The sequence below is a fragment of the Triticum urartu genome, chromosome 3A (assembly GCF_056163025.1).
Source record: "Triticum urartu cultivar PI428250 chromosome 3A, HENAU_Tu73, whole genome shotgun sequence".
Classification (NCBI taxonomy): domain Eukaryota; kingdom Viridiplantae; phylum Streptophyta; class Magnoliopsida; order Poales; family Poaceae; genus Triticum; species Triticum urartu.
Window position 1 is genome coordinate 203,157,526 of NC_141875.1, and position 16,489 is coordinate 203,174,014.

Below are 16,489 nucleotides of genomic sequence, written 5' to 3' on the forward strand. Positions count from 1 at the left end.
TACTCCCAATTGGTGTGGTGGTGGTGGTTCGTCTACTAGACGGTTGAACGGGTTCCAATTGACTAAAGAAACGAACCCGCAGTTGACCGACATAGCCACCCCACTGTACGTAGTTTTCCTTTTCTTTCAGAAATGTCTACTGTACACACGTCACATATTTTTGTTACGACATGCCCCCTTTTATACCCCTCCTCTTGGATTGGTTCCTCTCAGTGGAGAAAAGAAGCCACCGCCCAGTTGCACCAGACACGCGCGGCCATGGGGAAGAAGGTATGCCTGCTCTCGCTGGACGAGGACATCGTCATGGTGCTCATCGTCGTCGCCGTCGTCGTGGTGGGGCTAATACTCGCCGCCCTGCAGCCACCGCCCCGCCGCCGCGCCGTCGCCTGCTTCTACGGCTGACTCCCATCGTCAAAGATCGACCCTTTTCTTAATTTTCTTTGGTAGTATAAAGTTTGCAGTTGCAGATAACGTGAGCTACGTCGTGATTTGAAGTCTTGTCATGTTTTCCTGATCTGGAAGCTACACTCTGCTCGGTTTAATCCTTCTGGCCGTGCTTTTCAGTACTGTAGTGCAGTTGTGTGATTTCTTTCTTTTTAGAAGAAACGTATCGATCCCCTCTGTAAAGAAGTATAAGAGCGTTTAGATCACTACCTGTAACCACCATGGACTGTCACCGGTTGTGTTAACGAGAGATTTGGACTTGGTAGTGGTTTTGACGATGTCTGTCGTATTACTATCCTGTTTTGGGATTTGAAATGTGTAATACAGTATATGTTTGATCACTTTCTCGCATAAAAATACAACTTCCTCTCGTATAAATTCCTGTGACTGGGAGTCTGGGACCCTCACAAAATGAAACTGTCTCGCATATAAATTCTTGCCCTGTGAAATATTGCATCACACAACAAGGCTCTGCCGCTCAAAAACCTTCACAAGTTGTACTACCACTTTGATCTGCCATGGGTCAAGTTCATATTGGAGCACCCATTACAATACTGGCTGGCCCCATTCAATTCAATTTAATCTGGCCTTTTCCAGCAGCAATTCCCTGAGCTATGTACCACCCTGGCCAAGTTCTTCAGGCAGGGGATTTTGCAGAATTTTTCCAGCCCAAGCTTATGTCCAATGTGCTGATTGAGGGTACCCTTGCTCATCTTCCTTGTCACTGGGTATGGAAGAGTGCTTGCCAGCTCAACCACAAAATTTTCTCCTGGCTGCTGCTCCAGGAAAGCTTGGACACCAGAAATCTTCTTCAAAGGAAGTCTTTTCACCTGCCTGCATAAACATGTGTTCTCTGTAATGTTCAAGTGGAGGAAGCACAGCTGCACCTATTCTGGGATTGTGAATTTTCTCAAGACTGCTGGCAGATTATTGCCCACAGTAAGCTCAGAGGAATTTCTTTCATTCATGAAATAGAACTATTGAGATCATCATTTTTGCGCTATTGGACATTGATTTTTAATCATGAGAATCCAAGTGTTGCTACTTGCCAGAGAAACCTCAAAGAGGATCACACTCTAGTTACACACAGAGTGAAGCCAAAGCTTTTACTTCCTTTCAAATCCTGGACACATCACTTCCTGAAATCTTCCTCTTTTCACTTTGTAGTTTGTACATAACATTGTAGATATTCTTTTTTTTTACAGTAGGACCCTTTCCTAATGTTTTCCTATCAAAAAAAAAGCAACATATAAACTCTTCCTTGGGTTTACATAACTGAGGCTTAAAAGTTGGATGTTGGTATCGTTAAGGCACTGGCAGAAAGAGAAAAGGAATAGGACCTGGACCGAAATGTATATGCTGAAAGACGTTGCCATTTCATCTACATGGACACAAAACTCTGGCTGCATCCAGAGCCAACAATGTACTGAGAAAAGGGTTGTACACACTGATCCATCAATTAAGGGGGTTATTACATTTATTTACAAAGCCCCTGAAACAATACCTACATGTGAAATTCAGACCGTGTAATGTATGCAGCGAAACGATGGTGGACGTGACAGTGACAGGCTCCACCGGTGAAACCTTGCGAGCGCTCACTCTGGTGGTGCAGTACTACACACCTCGCTGCGCATTATTCCTCCTCTCCTAACAACGCTCTCTTCAAAATCGCCAGCATGCCAAAACATCAAGCAGAGCTCAGCTCACTATCCGAGGATTTCATCGGTTACACGCACTTTGCTTGCCTTCTCATGGCGTCTCCAAGCCTCGGCCCAGACATTCGCATCTGCAAGTGCGCGGTCTCTGTCGACACCGTTTAGAACAACCCTGCCCCGTCCTCCACGGTTGGAGCCACTCCTGCAATGTTCTTTTCCTTCTGGGACGAAGTCATTCATACGGTCATGCATCGACGTTTGAGCTCCATGTTGACTAGCCAAAGCATCATCTTGGTTAACCTGATCGTCTGACACTTTTGATGCTGAAGGGCCATCAAGGTAACGGCGAACAGCAGCGTCATTCCCATCGTATGTTTGTGATGACAAATAGGAGAGAGCAGCAGCAACTTCCCTAATCAGAGGGCGATTCCTTGACTTCTCCTGCAAACACATCGCTGCAATAGCCAAGGCCTGGTACAAACCCCTCTTTGGAAAGCGGCGACGCAACAAAGGATCAGCCATCTTTGGAAATTTCCTTTGGTCTTTGAACAATGGACGAGCCTGCAAATGGATTGGTAGAACATTCAATCAACATCAGCATACTTATGCTCAATATATCAAAGGAAATATATGAACACACTCGATTTATGACTGCATATATATTTCGAATGAAACTATTTCTTTAGATGTTCAGGGACCTAGATAAATAAATTAAATGATGTGTCATGTTTGAAAATGACGAAAATCCTGGAGATGTAAGATGATTAGTTCCTGGGCATATACAACTAGGGAAGTGTGCCTAGCTCATTTGGTTACGGATGCGAATTTAGGCTCCTATTTATGCTGTAGGGGTCACCTCTAATGTTCTCCATCGAAAAAGATGTATACGGTCGGCAATCATCCACCACTTGTCCCAAAGCCAAAGCCAGAGGAAAGTATGAAAGTAGAAGGCCGCTGTAGGTAGCCACCCCTCCCTTCCTGCGCCGTTGGCCGCGGCGGCCACCGCCCCCGTGCCCAGCATGGGCGCGCCGCCCCATCGCCCTGCTTCCGCCTCGGATCCGCATGGCCGCCCCGCTCCTGGCTCTGACCCGCGGGTCTCCTCGGCGCCCCCCGCTCCATCCCCGGCAGAGATCCCGGGCCCTGGCGCGTCTTCAAGGCCGGATCCGGCGGCCCCGCCGCGCCTGCTGCTGCGTGGGGGCTGCTCTAAGGCGCCTACCTCGAAAGACCCGACGGATCTCAGCCCCCCCCCCCAGCCCGACGCCTTCAATCCATCATCGTCGTCCCATCCCCAGCGGTCGATCATTCCCCTACCGGAATGGACGGTGACTGGACCGAGGTCTCCTCGCGCAAAAGCCGTAAGGCAGCCCTGGATCAACCGGTTCCTTCAAAGAAGAGCGCGGCTCCGCGCTCGGACCGGCGGCCGAACTTCAATGCGGTGGGTGGCTGGGGAGCTTTCTTAAGCCGCTTCCGCGGCCGCTGCTTTCGCTGCCTCAGCAAGCACCACCATAGAAAGGACTGCCGCAACCCTCTCCGCTGCGTGATCTGCGAGCTCTGCGGCCACTTTGCCAGGGAGTGCCCCCAAAATCCACGGAACAGCCATGGCGGCCCTGTCTCCAGTAGGATAGGTCCGCTCCCCCCTCGCTCCTCGGTCCACACTCGCCTCCGTTTCCCCACCCCGCCCCCGCCACCCCCGGCCCCTCCATCCCCAACGGCTGCTGACATGGCTGAGCTCAGCTTGGTCGACCCGGCCAGGCGCCCCCGCGCAAGCCACAAGGTCGGCGAGTCCACCCCGGCCATCGAGCAGAGCGTCTTCTTCCTTCGACGCCACGTCGTCATGCTGCGCGCGGCCGACGGAATCTGCGCCACCTCGCCCATGGCGGTGGGCCGCGCTTTTGAGGCGCAGCTGTGCGTCCCACCGCACCACCTGCGGGTGACAGCGCACAACCCGGAGGATTTCTTCGTCACCTTCACCCAGCCAGCCCACCATGACAACGCGGTGCGCCGCGGCACCCTGCGCGTCGACGGCGTCAACTTCAACATCGCGCCCTGGGGTGAAAACGACCACGCTGGCCACGGCATCTTCAACCTCCATGTCCGCTGCATCATCGAGCACCTGCCTCAACAGTGCTGGACCCTGGAGGGTGTCCACGAGGTGTTCGGCCACAAGGTGCGCATCGACCGGCTCGACAGCCGCACGCTGGAGCGCGACCACACCAAAACCTTCGCTTGCTGGGTGTGGGTCTGGGACATGGCGTTCATCCCCACCCGGCACACCTACTGGAAGCTCCCTCAGGGCGCCGGCCGTGTCGAAGAGATGGAGGGCCACTCGCCGCCCGATCGGCGTGTCGCCCTACCGCCCGGTGCCGAGCGCTACGACCTCCTCATCCATGTCGACAGGGTGGAAGACTGGTCCCCCCGCTCTCCGCGCTCATCCCACTCAGCTCAGAGCGGCCTGCCCTCCTCCGACTCCGACCACGACGACAGCGTGCCGCGCACCTACTCGGGCACTTGGGTCATGCATGTGGAGGACAGCCAGATGGAGGAGCGCCACCGCCGTCTGCAGCGCGCGCCGATGGTGAACACGGGCTGCCGCGGCCTGCCTCGTGGCGGCCCCCGCCGCGACGATGAGGGGACGAGGGGCGGCGCTCCTGGAAGGATACGCTGCTTGGGCGCGGGCGCGGCTCCAACGCCTCGTCAGGAGTGGACGGGGCCACCAGCAGGGTGCGCCAGCGCAGCCGCTCCCCTCCCCCCCGCCGCTCTGGAAGCTCAAGAAACCGCGGCCAACATGGTGGCCGCGACCGATCGTCCGGCAAGGCGTACCCAAGCAAGAAGAAGAGCGGCAGCCAGCGGCTGGCAAGTCAGCTGCACGTGCCCACACCTACCCCTCCCGCACGTGTGCCGGCCCCCGACGGCGTCGACGGGTTTTTCGCCACGACTGACAAGGCCATCCCCGCCCCCCTGCTCTCTGGAGACGTCGTCGCGGCCCAGCTCGACGAGATGATCGCGGCGTCGACGGCCGTGCCCCTTGACTTCGACGAGGGTGCAAGCAAGAGGAGGGGCATGGAGGCGGTGGAGATGCCGAACGCATTCAGCCCCACGCTCTCTGGAGCGTGCCACAACCCGGCTCTCCTCAGCTGCCAGGCACCGACGGCCGTGGCCACGGTTGCCGTCCAGCTGGGAGAGGTGACGCAGCAAGTTCAACACCTGGAGATTGCAGAATCCTCTGCCGCCCCACGACGCCTCTTCTGCGACAAGCCGGCCCCCCTGCTCGGCCTGCCACCGTCCAAGCGAAGCTCTGCTCCACCCAAGGTCTGTGCTACGTCAGTTCCCCCGTCGCGTCAGAGCGCGCGTCAGGCGGCCCAGAACTGCAAGGTGCCGGTGGCGCAGCGCGGCTCGCTCCTTCTGGTCCAGGGGCTGGGCCTCCTTGGCCCGAAGGAGAAGATGACGAAGAAGGCTGCGGAGGCGCTCGTGCGTAGGTTCGATGAGCCCCTGTCCGACGAAGATATCGCCGTCATCGCCAAGCTCACCAGGCTGGGCAAGGACGCTCTACGCATCACTGCTGGTCTCAACGGGCCGGAAGGAGTCGCCGAGGAGGCCATGGTTTAATCATGTTAGGAACCAACCTGTGTTGTAGCTGTAGTTCTAGTTTCCGGCGACGGCCAACACTCGGCTGGTCGGAGTTAGGTTTGCTTCAATCCTGTACCAGTACATGGCTGAGGCCGGTCCGGCGCCATCGTGATTTGGGGCCTATTGGTGGTCGACGGCGTCCCCCGGAGAGCTGGATGGTGTACCTGTTCGTCTTTAGTCGTTGTAGTCGCCGGAGAAACCATCAGTGTCCAGATGAATGACGACCTTCAACCCCCCCCCCCCGATCATGAGCTAGAACGTACGTGGACTGAACTCGCCGGCGAAGAGAGAAGCGGTTAGATAAGTAGTTGCTGCCCACCGGGCCGCCATTCTGTGCATGCAAGAGACCAAGATAGACGTTTGGTCGCCAGCCCTCGTCCGCGAAATTGGTGGCCAAACGCTGCAGGGCTGCGCCGTCATGCCTGCAATCGGCACCCGCGGTGGCATTGCCATCCTGTGGAACAAAGAACTCGTAGATGTCGTCACCCACGCTGTCGGCCAATTTGCAGTCACGATCAGGGTCACCGTAGCTAGATGCCACACATCCTTCTGGCTAACCACGGTCTACGGACCGAACGACGACGCGAGCAAAGAGGCTTTTCTCGCTGAGATCTCGAGCACGGCCCCGCCCATGTCTGAACCTTGGATTATTTGCGGTGATTTCAACCAAATCTACGAGGCAAGGGAGAAGAACAACCTCAACCTCAATAGGAGGCTAATGGGCCGTTTCAGGACGGCTATTGATAGAGCGGGTCTTCGTCAGCTCAAATGCAGCAACCGCAAGTACACCTGGAGCAACGAGCGCGACAACCCAATCCTAGTGGGCATCGATAAATTCTTCTGCAACGTGCCATGGGAAACCCTTTTTCCCCTGACCATGCTCATGGCCGCCTCCACTGCCTGCTCCGACCATTGCCCGCTGGTGCTGTCCGATGCGGCGGGGCCCCGCCGGCGCAGGTGCTTCAAGTTCGAGTCCTTCTGGCCGCGCTTCCCGCGCTTTGCGGACACGGTGACCGCGGCCTGGGCACGGCCGGTGGCTGCCTCCTGCGCATTCACCCGCCTCCACGTCAAGCTTGCCCGTACGGCCAAAGACCTACGCATCTGGAGCCAGGGCCTCTTCGGTGATGCAAGGCCGCAATTCCATATGGCCTGCGAGGTCATCTTGCGCCTCGACGAGGGCCAGGAACGGCGCCAACTTTCGCCGGCCGAACACGACCTGCGCAGGAGCCTCAAGCTCAGATTGCTGGGGCTGGCAGCGATCGAAGATGCAGGAAGAGGCAGGCCTCCAGGCTCACCTGGCTGCGCTCCGGCGACGCCCCAACAAAGTTCTTCATGGCAAAAATCTGCTCGCGGAAGAGAAACAACTTCATACACTCTCTGAAGGTCTACGATACAGTAGCTACGGCACACAGCGACAAAGAAGCAGCAATTCACAACCATTCTGACAGCATCCTTGGGGCTACACAGCAGCGATCGTCTACGATAAACTGGGGACAACTTCACATGCCCACAATCCAAGGTGGTGGGCTGGATAACCCTTTTTCTGAAGAAGAGGTGTGGGCGGCGATTCAGGCATCTCCGGCAGAGAAGTCCCCCGGGCCGGACGGCTTCAACGGCACATTCTTCCGATCGTTCTGGCAGATGATCAAAGAAGATGTCATGCAGGCCTTCAACCAATTCTACAACCTGGCGGGTAGCAATTTTGGGTTGCTAAATTCAGCAATCATAGCCCTAATCCCCAAGAAAGACGGCGTGAACGGCATCAACGATTACCGGCCGATTAGCCTGATACACTCCATCGCCAAGCTAGTCTCCAAAGTGCTCTCGATCAGGCTCGCCCCGACCGTCCAACGCATCATATCGCCGGCCAGACAGCTTTTCTGAAAACAAGATGCCTACATGACAGTTTCGTCTACGTCCAAAATTGTGTTAAAGCTCTGCACCGGAAAAAGACGTCGGTTGTTCTTCTTAAGTTAGACATCTCCAGGGCCTTCGATAATGTTTCGTGGGAATATCTGCTCGAGCTCTTGGTGAACCTAGGTTTTAGTGCGAGATGGCGGGACTGGATCACCATGCTGCTCGCCACCTCATCGTCGGCCTTCCTCAATGGCGTCCCCGGCCAAACCATCATGCATCGGCGTGGCCTACGGCAGGGCGACCCCCTGTCACCGCTTCTGTTCATCCTTGCGGTCGATCCCATCCATTGCCTTCTTAAAGCGGCTGAAGAAGAGCTCCACATTACGCTGGTGCCAGGCAGGGAGATCAAGTTTAGGGTTAGCTTATATGCGGACGACGCCATCATCTTTGCAAACCCCAGTAGAGAAGAGATCGACTACCTCATGGATATGCTTGAGAGCTTCGGCGACGCTACGGGCCTGAAGATAAACAACGCCAAGTCCACGACAACTCCGACTTGCTGCCACGACATCGACCTCAGCACGGTGCTTCAGTCTTTTGGGGGACCTATCGCGCAATTCCCGATCAGATACCTGGGGCTTCCACTCACAACTGGCCGGCTTAGGCTAGTACATCTTCAGTTCATCTTGGATAGAATGCGGGCTAGATTAGCGGGCTGGAAAGGGAAAATGCTCTCCATGGCCGGGCGCAGGGTCCTCGTCAGATGCGTCCTCACCGCCATGCCAACGTTTGCCCTCACAGCCCTCAAAATCCCAGTGAAGCTGCTGAAAGAAATAGACAAATGCAGACGTCGCTTCCTTTGGGGCCACGATCAAGAGCTCATCGGTGGCAGCTGCAAAGTGAATTGGGCGCGGGTCTGCTCCCCGATCGAGCACGGTGGCCTTGGCATCCTCGACCTGTACAAGTTCAACCGTGCTCTCCGCCTTCGCTGGCTCTGGCACGCCTGGAAAAGCCCAGAGCGCCCATGGGCAGGAACAGAGCTGCCATGCGATGCCTCCGATCACGCCCTTTTTAGTGCGCCCATTGGCAATGGCAAGATGGCTAGCTTCTGGCACTCGGCTTGGATCGATGCGTCTCCGCTGAAGCTCCTCCACCCCAACCTCTTCAAACACTCCAGAAGAAAGAACAGATCGGTGGCGCAGGCCCTACTCGAAGACCGCTAGGTTTCTAACCTGGCGCACGGCGACACTGGTTCTATAGCACAGGAGGTGCTCAATTTGCACCGTCGGCTGCAATCGTACCACCTTCAGGAAGCCAGCCAAGACCAGATCGCTTGGAAGATTGAAGCATCCGGACAGTACACTGCACATTCAGCCTACCGCGCCCAGTTCCAGGGTTCTGTGCAGACTCAGTTCCGCGAGCTGATCTGGACCACCCGAGCGCCTGCAAAGCTGAAGATCTTCGCCTGGCTGCTCCACCAGAACCGGCTCTGGTGCAATGATAGGTTGCAGCGGCGAGGATGGCTGAACAGCTACTTCTGTCCGTTATGCCTCCGCAACCTGGAAAGCTCCGAGCACTTGTTCTAGCTTTGCCCCCTCGCGACGGCAACCTGGAATGCCATTGCTACATGGAAGTGCTGCCGCACACTAGGCCAGGAATCCTGGATCGGCAACATAACCTCGCTGGACAAGTTCAGAGCTATGTCAGATGCAACGCCGCCATCTCACAGGAAAGCGATCAAGTCTCTTGCATTGCTTGCCCTATGGCAGATCTGGCAAGAGAGGAATCACTGTATTTTTTGGGCAAAAGAGGCCAAGGTGGAAGACATCCTCAACGAGATCAGGAGAGGGCTAAGCCTCTGGCAACAAGCCGGCATCAAGTCAATTCAGAGCCCCTTCGGGGACCCGCCGGGAGAGTAGGCTAGCGGCCTGTGCCTGCTGGCACTTTTTGTTTTTCTCTGATCTTCTTCTTACTTAGTCTCCTTGATCTTCGGATCTCCACCTTTATCGCTTTGTCATCTGCTCCCTGCTTATGTTCAATGAAACACCAGCCTTCGCTGGTCCTTCAAAAAAAAAAGATGTATACAACTAGGCAGATAGTTAGCAACAGACTAATACTAGTTCCCGGAAAAGACCACACTCCATACCCATAAAAGTTGTACAGTTTTCCAGTATCAAACGAATGCACTGTTATTATATTCATCAGTTCAACCGCCACATTCCACATAACCGGTTTTTTTCCAGTATCAAACGCATGCACTGTTATTATAAGGAACGTAATCAGAGTGAAATAACAATGCATGCCTATTAAGCTTTATATAGCCTTTTCATACTTCTCTAGACATGTATCCATTTTTGTTTTTTTATTATAAAATCATGATTATTGGACCAGTTAGCTGCACCGTGAGATTGTCAAAACCTACCCATGAGACCAAGTCCTGTTCCTCACGAGGCCGATTGCTATCGAGTGCCCTTCGTCCTGTAATTAGCTCGAGGAACACCACACCAAAACTATAGATGTCAGACTTAACCGTTAGCTGTCCAGTCGCGGCGTACTCAGGAGCACAATAGCCATAAGTCCCCATGACACGGGTTGTCACATGAGTCTTATCACCCACAGGACCAAGTTTAGCAAGTCCAAAGTCGGACAACTTCGCATGATACCCTTCAGAAAGAAGAATGTTTGATGGCTTAATATCTCGGTAAATAACTGGTGGATTTGCCTTATCATGTAGGTATTCCAAACCAGCAGCTGCGCCAGCAGCTATCTTCATCCGTGTTGTCCAATCTAGAGGTTCTTTATTGGGTGGAAGGTCTGTTTAAAGCATCACAGTAATTTATTAATGGGGGTATCCAGTAAACAACAGCATAACAGTACAGAGCACATTCATGTGTAACTCTAATAAATGAAAGTAATAAAATGGTAAATTATCACAGAAAATATCTTAAGGTTTCAAGGTCAGTGACATGTCAAGGAGCATGTTAGTTCTTCACTTCTTACTGACGCATGTGATATAATAATACTAGAAAGGAACACGAAGTTCGATAAAAGATCCACTGTTTAAGAAAAATTATCTATTCAACAAAGTGATTATGATTAAAATCTGAGTTTTCTCAAGGGTGACCAATCCATCACTGAAATATTACCCCCTCGATGGATTCTTGTTTAGGGTAATCCCATCACTAGATTATTAGATAGCTAGGCTCATTATTTGATAGGTCATCAGAGCATCCCATTCTAGCTTAAGCTTTTGGTCAAATATAGCAAGCAATGGAAACAGGAACAACCTAGATCAGATTTAATTGGGACCTACTGAACAAAGAATATGATGCCAAAAATACCCTCCCCCCCACAAACGTAAAGAAATAAATACTTAATTAAATCAACTGACAAGAACTGATAGTTAGCTAATAGCATTTCTCACAAGTTAGAACAACTTTTCACCATGTTCAAAGCACCCAGATATGATAAGTATCACAAACTAAAACGTGCCGACATTGAGAAAAATAAAGATCCTACAATCTACATATATGCTCTCATTACTAGAAATTAACAAACGTTTTCTGAATTCTGATGATTGTATCCTGATAATAGTATAAGTCCGCACATTTTCCAACATAAACTAACCGTGTAGATGGTCTTCTAGTGATCCCAATGGCATATATTCATAAACAAGCAAGCGTTGATCACCGTCAACACAGTACCCTATCAAATTGACAAGGTTAGGGTGATGCAAGAGGTTGAGCATGAGAACCTCCACAAGGAATTCTCGGTTCCCCTGAAGCCCATTTAGATCAAGTTGTTTGACTGCAACAACCTGCCATACAGCAAATGCTGAAACAATATTATCATACAATACGAAAATATGAGCAAGATTATTATAGTTTCCACATCTCCAATAACTGATATTCAATGAGAATTATATTACTGTTGGTGAGAAGTATAGTTTATAACTACCAAATACAAACCTGACCATCATTCAGATATGCTTTATACACACAACCAAATCCTCCTCGCCCCAACTGAAAATCCTTGCTGAAGTTTTTGGTAGCATCAACAAGCTCACGCAAAGTGAAGATCGTCGCCTCATTATGTGTGCCATTTCTCTGGATTCCTTCCATATGTGCGGATTCAGTCTTCAGTGGGGCACTTTCTGATGACTCTGAAGAGATCCACTATTAATGAGCAATTCAAAAGAAACAAATACACATCCACATTTAAATAAACTAATGCTCCTGAAAAAGAAAGGACGCTGGGACAAACAGAAAAACAAGAATAGCACATAAGTTTTTTTTTTTGCGGGAAGTATTTCATTGTGCCTTTTCAATTTTCTTGTCATGGTCTTCGATCATCTACTGTTCATCTTGTTCATAATTTTGGTTTCCACTTTACTAATCGTGTTTCAATTTCTGTTTCCTTGGTAAAGCTGTGCAGCTACTCATGAACAAACTTCTTTCTCTCACAAACAAAAATTCTACGTAACTGCTGCTAGAGCCTAGAGGAACTGCAACACCACAAGAAAGTAAAGGTGGACTCGCCACTGGAAATTTCTGATGGCTGAGTATAACACATCGTCACAAAAATACCCTCCAGCTGGGAACCATCCCCAACAGAGAACTTGTTGGGACCATGAGCTGAAGAGAGTCGATTATTTTTCCTTCCGCGAGAACAAGATACAGACCGACCAACACCAAGAAACGAACATTTCTAGCCTGGTTAGTAGGTAAAGCACGGAGGGATTACTAGGGCAGGAGGCATCATCACCTGAGGCGACTCCATGGTCGATTCCGCCGGAGTCCTCGTCGTCATCGTGCTCCTTCACCACCCGCTCCTCCTCCTCGGGGCACCGGAATAGGCACGACAAGAAGCCCATCTCATAATCCGGCCTCGGCAGCCCCAACAATAGGGCTGAAATCAAGAAATTTGGCAAATCCCCAACCCCCAGCCGCCGCGGGGGAGACTTTAGGTCGCCAGGACAGCACGGATTTCCTCAGCAGACGGGAAAATTAGGCAATTGCTTTCTTTCTCAGAGGGAATTGATCAATCGTTTAGGTCGGGCAGAAGAGGAGAAAGAAGAAAACGGGAGAACGGATAAAATGGATGAAGGCGCAAAAGTCTCCTCCCACAAACGAAACGAATAGAAAATTGAAGGCGCAAAAACGGAGCAGTGAGTGACGCAAGTCATCAAATCCAAGGATTTAATTTGGACGCAAGTTGCATTCGTGCCCCTTCGGGAACAGTCTATTTCTCTTTTGCCCCACTAGTACGTGTCTAAAGGCCGCGTCTGCTATTTGTAAGGGTATCTCTAACACTCGCCCGCATAGATCTGGATCGTGGTAGCAATCCAATTTAAGTCCGTATCAGTTTGAAGGATAATCCGGACGTGTTTTTTTTTCCATAAATTGGAGACGGAGGAGGGTTGCGGGAGTCCGGACAGCAGTTACATAGGACTCCGACACCACGGCCCATCCAATCTCCCTTCCGATCCCATTTCCTTTGACTACGTCCCTTCTCTCCTTACTTTGCATCCGCACCGTTCACCTCCGCCGCCGTCAATGTACGTCTTCGCCCGCCACATAGGCATCGCGGGAAGTCCGCAACCAGCATCGACGTGTCCGCTCGTCTTTATGACGGTGCTGTCCACCCTAGAGCCGTTTGTATCCAGGTACACTCCGCCCCCTGTCCACGACCGCCATGACAGACACCACGCTCAACAAGTGTTCGGTCAAAGGCCATTGAGCTTATTTTCGAACGGTATGTCGTTTTTAGAGTATGAATAATGACGAGCTATTCGCCCATGAAGGATGAGTTGTAGTGTGATGCGTGGTTGGCCGTATTCACGGATTTCGTAGGCAGGAGAGGGGGGACATTTTGGTAGCAAGTACATGAATCGTTTCATGCACGAAAGCACAATGCGCCTTACGACATGTACATCATTCAACAACACAATGTGAGATCGTTACTGTATCACTAGTATGTTATCCAGACCAATGTCACCAAGTTTTGTCAAGTAGTTCGTCAGCTGGAGGCAAGGTGGCCATTGCACGCGGCAGAGGAGGAGATGATAAGTTTTGCTTCATCTTGCTCAACTTGTTTAAATCATTCATTCACTCAATGTTGGTCTACACATATGTAGCCCGCACACACAGTCGTGATATATCACAGGACAGAGGGATGGCGATTTACGTACACAGATTGTTGGATGAAACTAAAGGAGGATTATGTGCGGGACGATATGATCCGTTGATGAAAAACTTGTTGGACAACCGGTTAATCTAGTTGAATTAGAGACATCGTTGTACTAGATTTAAGTTGCATGTTATGTCCTATCTGAACTTTGATGAATATCGTCAGGTTTGCATAAATTTTGTCTGATTAATTAAAATACGGGTTTAAATGTATGCGGACAACGTTGGATGGTGGCCTTCCGTATCCGTGTCCGCGGACTGGCAACCCTGTCCGCGGACAGATGCGGGAGGAAGTTACAGGTTGCTGTTGGAGATGCCCTAAGCTGCCTGAATTTGCAACTTGTGTCAATATATTTTCGAATAGCACAACCTCAAGGTGGAGGCGGGGGCGGTGCGCTAAGCGACGACAAAACCACGCCAGGGACAACACAGCAACGACGTCATTGGTAGAGGGAAGGAGGGTTTCAAGGTTGACTGGTTCAAGTGTGGTTCTGAAAGAAATGCTCGTCGGAGCTTAAAAAGATAGCGTGGTTTGAGGAGTGATCACATACAACGATGTACGGACATATGCAGTGGCTTGGAGTAGGCAGGGCAGCGAGGATCGCACGACAACAAGCGGCGTTAGAGGGTGGTGGGAGGAAGGGGACGACTAGCAAAAGGAAAAAGGCGCCTTTTTTAAAGTCAAATTTATTTGAAAGCAACTTACAAAAAGGTTGTCCCTATCGTCTCAAAAGGAAAAAAAAAAACCCCTTTAAGAATGTCGTATATGTGCTTTTTAATATGGTTGATCGCCTACTGTTTGAGGTAGCCTGTTTGCCCGTTTGGTGGTGTTCTAGGTACAGTTTAGCTAAGCCAGCTTGTGTGTTGTCAACATATTCTAATCCTTAGGATTGTTTCCAGCGTGAATTTTTTCCACTCCAGTCTCATTTGAAGAATCCTATATTTTTCATGCGCACATTGAAACGCTTATACTAATCCTGCAATATTGAAAATGGCATGCCACTCTATTCCCCTGTTTTTTCTATTCTTACGCTTTACAAATTCTGCAATTCACAAAAAGAGGCCCTTACCATGTTTTAGTTTAGTGATAAGCCATGTACTATGAACTTTTGTTTGTTTTCTTATAAACGAGACTATGTCTTCCCTTTGACGATGATTGTTGTTTCATTGAGAAGCAATACTTGAAAATACACATTTCTCTGAACTAGTAAATGTGTACGAATGCAATGCACCTCGATATTAGACAAATATTAATTTAGCTCATATTAATTACAAATAGATATCATTGTAGTAGGGTATTATTTGCGTGTTAATTATGTGATTAGCAATGGCATCAAATATTTGATATGTAATTAATTGCATGCTAAATATATTGAGCGCTTACCATTGAAGCAATTTAAGTCGTTAGATTGACCCGATTTAATAACCGAGATTAGCTGGATCTGTCCGTTTTAAGTCTCTTCATACGAGTGTGACTAGTTCTCATCTAGATGAAAATTAACTAAATCTCGTATAACTCATAAAACATTTAATTTACATGAATATTTGTGTGATATTTTAATTAATTAAACGGTGTAAGAATTTGATGAGACTTTGTTAATTATCATCTGATGAAAATTAGTACTGCGTCTTTATATTCATATATAGATATAGATATCAGCCCAAACGTTGTTCAATGTTCTTTTTTTTTGCGGGGAAAACGTTGTTCAATGTTCTTTAGATCGAAGAAACCATTAGCGAGGCAACTGTTGGGTGCACACTGCACAAGTACGAAACTTCCAGCGCCGTCATTGTCATCTTTTGGCACCACAGCACCTCACGTCACGTTGCTCTTTCACACGGTCAAGAAAGCGCGATCTGGCTAGCGGTGTGGTCGGCATGGCCCCGCGCATGGGTTGAAAAGTCAAAGAAACGTCTAATTAGGCTGAAGGATTTTTTTTTTGAGGAATTAGGCAGAAGGATTGAGAAATCTAATTAATCTTTTTTCAGAGATAATTTAATTCTTTCAAGAAAACTTCTAATCTTTTCATCAACTGTTAAGATAGTACAAAGAACTCTAGAAGTAAATTTTACAATCAGGTCTGTAGACCACCTAGCGGCGGCTACAACACTGAAGCGAGCTAAGGCGCGTCACCATCATCGCCCCTTCCAGCACCGCTCAGTCTGTTGAGTGTGTCTTCTTAGGCTACAGTGATGAGCATAAGGGCTATCGTTGTTGGGATCCTATCGGTCGTCGGATGCGTATCTCTTGAGACGTGACTTTTGATGAGTCTCGTCCCTTCTACCCACGCCCATCTTCCTCGACTTTTTCAGTGCATGATATCTCTTTCCTCACTTTTTCTGACTCACCTATCACCCCCGTCGAGCCTGTACCTCTTCGTTCCACTTCCTCTCCTTCTCCACCTCTAGTTGATTTGCAGCCACCATCCTCCCCGGTCTCCTCGCCTAGCATGTCACCGGGTTCTCCACCTTCATCTCCGGTGACTTCCTCCTCGGTCTCCTCTCCCAGCATGTCACCGGATTCTACACCTTCATCTCCGGTGACTTCTTCGTCGCCACCCCCCGATTCTACCTTGACGATTCCTCTTTCTATTATTCCATCTTTTCCTCAGCATTACACTCGTCGTCCACGACCAGTCGATGCCTCTGTGGATGAGTCGTCATCTTCCTCTCAGCCTACTTATGGCTTGCGTTCTCGTCCTCGTCCGCCTGTTAATC

The 16,489-nt window shown here is 50.3% G+C and overlaps 1 protein-coding gene across 2 annotated transcripts; it reads right to left on the reverse strand.

The window, feature by feature from the left end:
• Positions 1–1,799: 1,799 nt before the first annotated feature.
• LOC125543571 (putative serine/threonine-protein kinase PBL7) lies at positions 1,800–12,820 on the reverse strand. Of its 2 annotated transcripts, none has more exons than XM_048706945.2 (5): positions 12,348–12,820; positions 11,552–11,736; positions 11,211–11,400; positions 10,006–10,397; positions 1,800–2,660 (listed from the first exon to the last, which is right to left on the reverse strand). In XM_048706945.2, the coding sequence occupies exons 1-5, from the start codon at positions 12,454–12,456 to the stop codon at positions 2,151–2,153; spliced, it is 1,386 nt and encodes a 461-aa protein (XP_048562902.1). In that variant the 5' UTR covers positions 12,457–12,820; the 3' UTR covers positions 1,800–2,150. The 2 variants fall into 2 exon arrangements, with proteins under 2 accessions (XP_048562902.1, XP_048562901.1); XM_048706944.2 differs by having other exon boundaries at positions 11,552–11,745; positions 12,348–12,813.
• Between the last annotated feature and the right edge of the window lie 3,669 nt (positions 12,821–16,489).

What these genes read in the sequence shown, in the direction of transcription:
- LOC125543571 (XM_048706944.2), bottom strand. Translation starts at nt 12,456, where the DNA reads ATGGGCTTCTTGTCGTGCCTATTCCGGTGCCCCGAGGAGGAGGAGCGG. An exon ending in CATATCTGAATGATGGTCAG is followed by an intron (nt 11,401 to 11,551) that starts GTTTGTATTTGG and finishes GCTGTATGGCAG; the next exon opens with GTTGTTGCAGTCAAACAACT. An exon ending in AACAGGACTTGGTCTCATGG is followed by an intron (nt 2,661 to 10,005) that starts GTAGGTTTTGAC and finishes ATCCATTTGCAG; the next exon opens with GCTCGTCCATTGTTCAAAGA.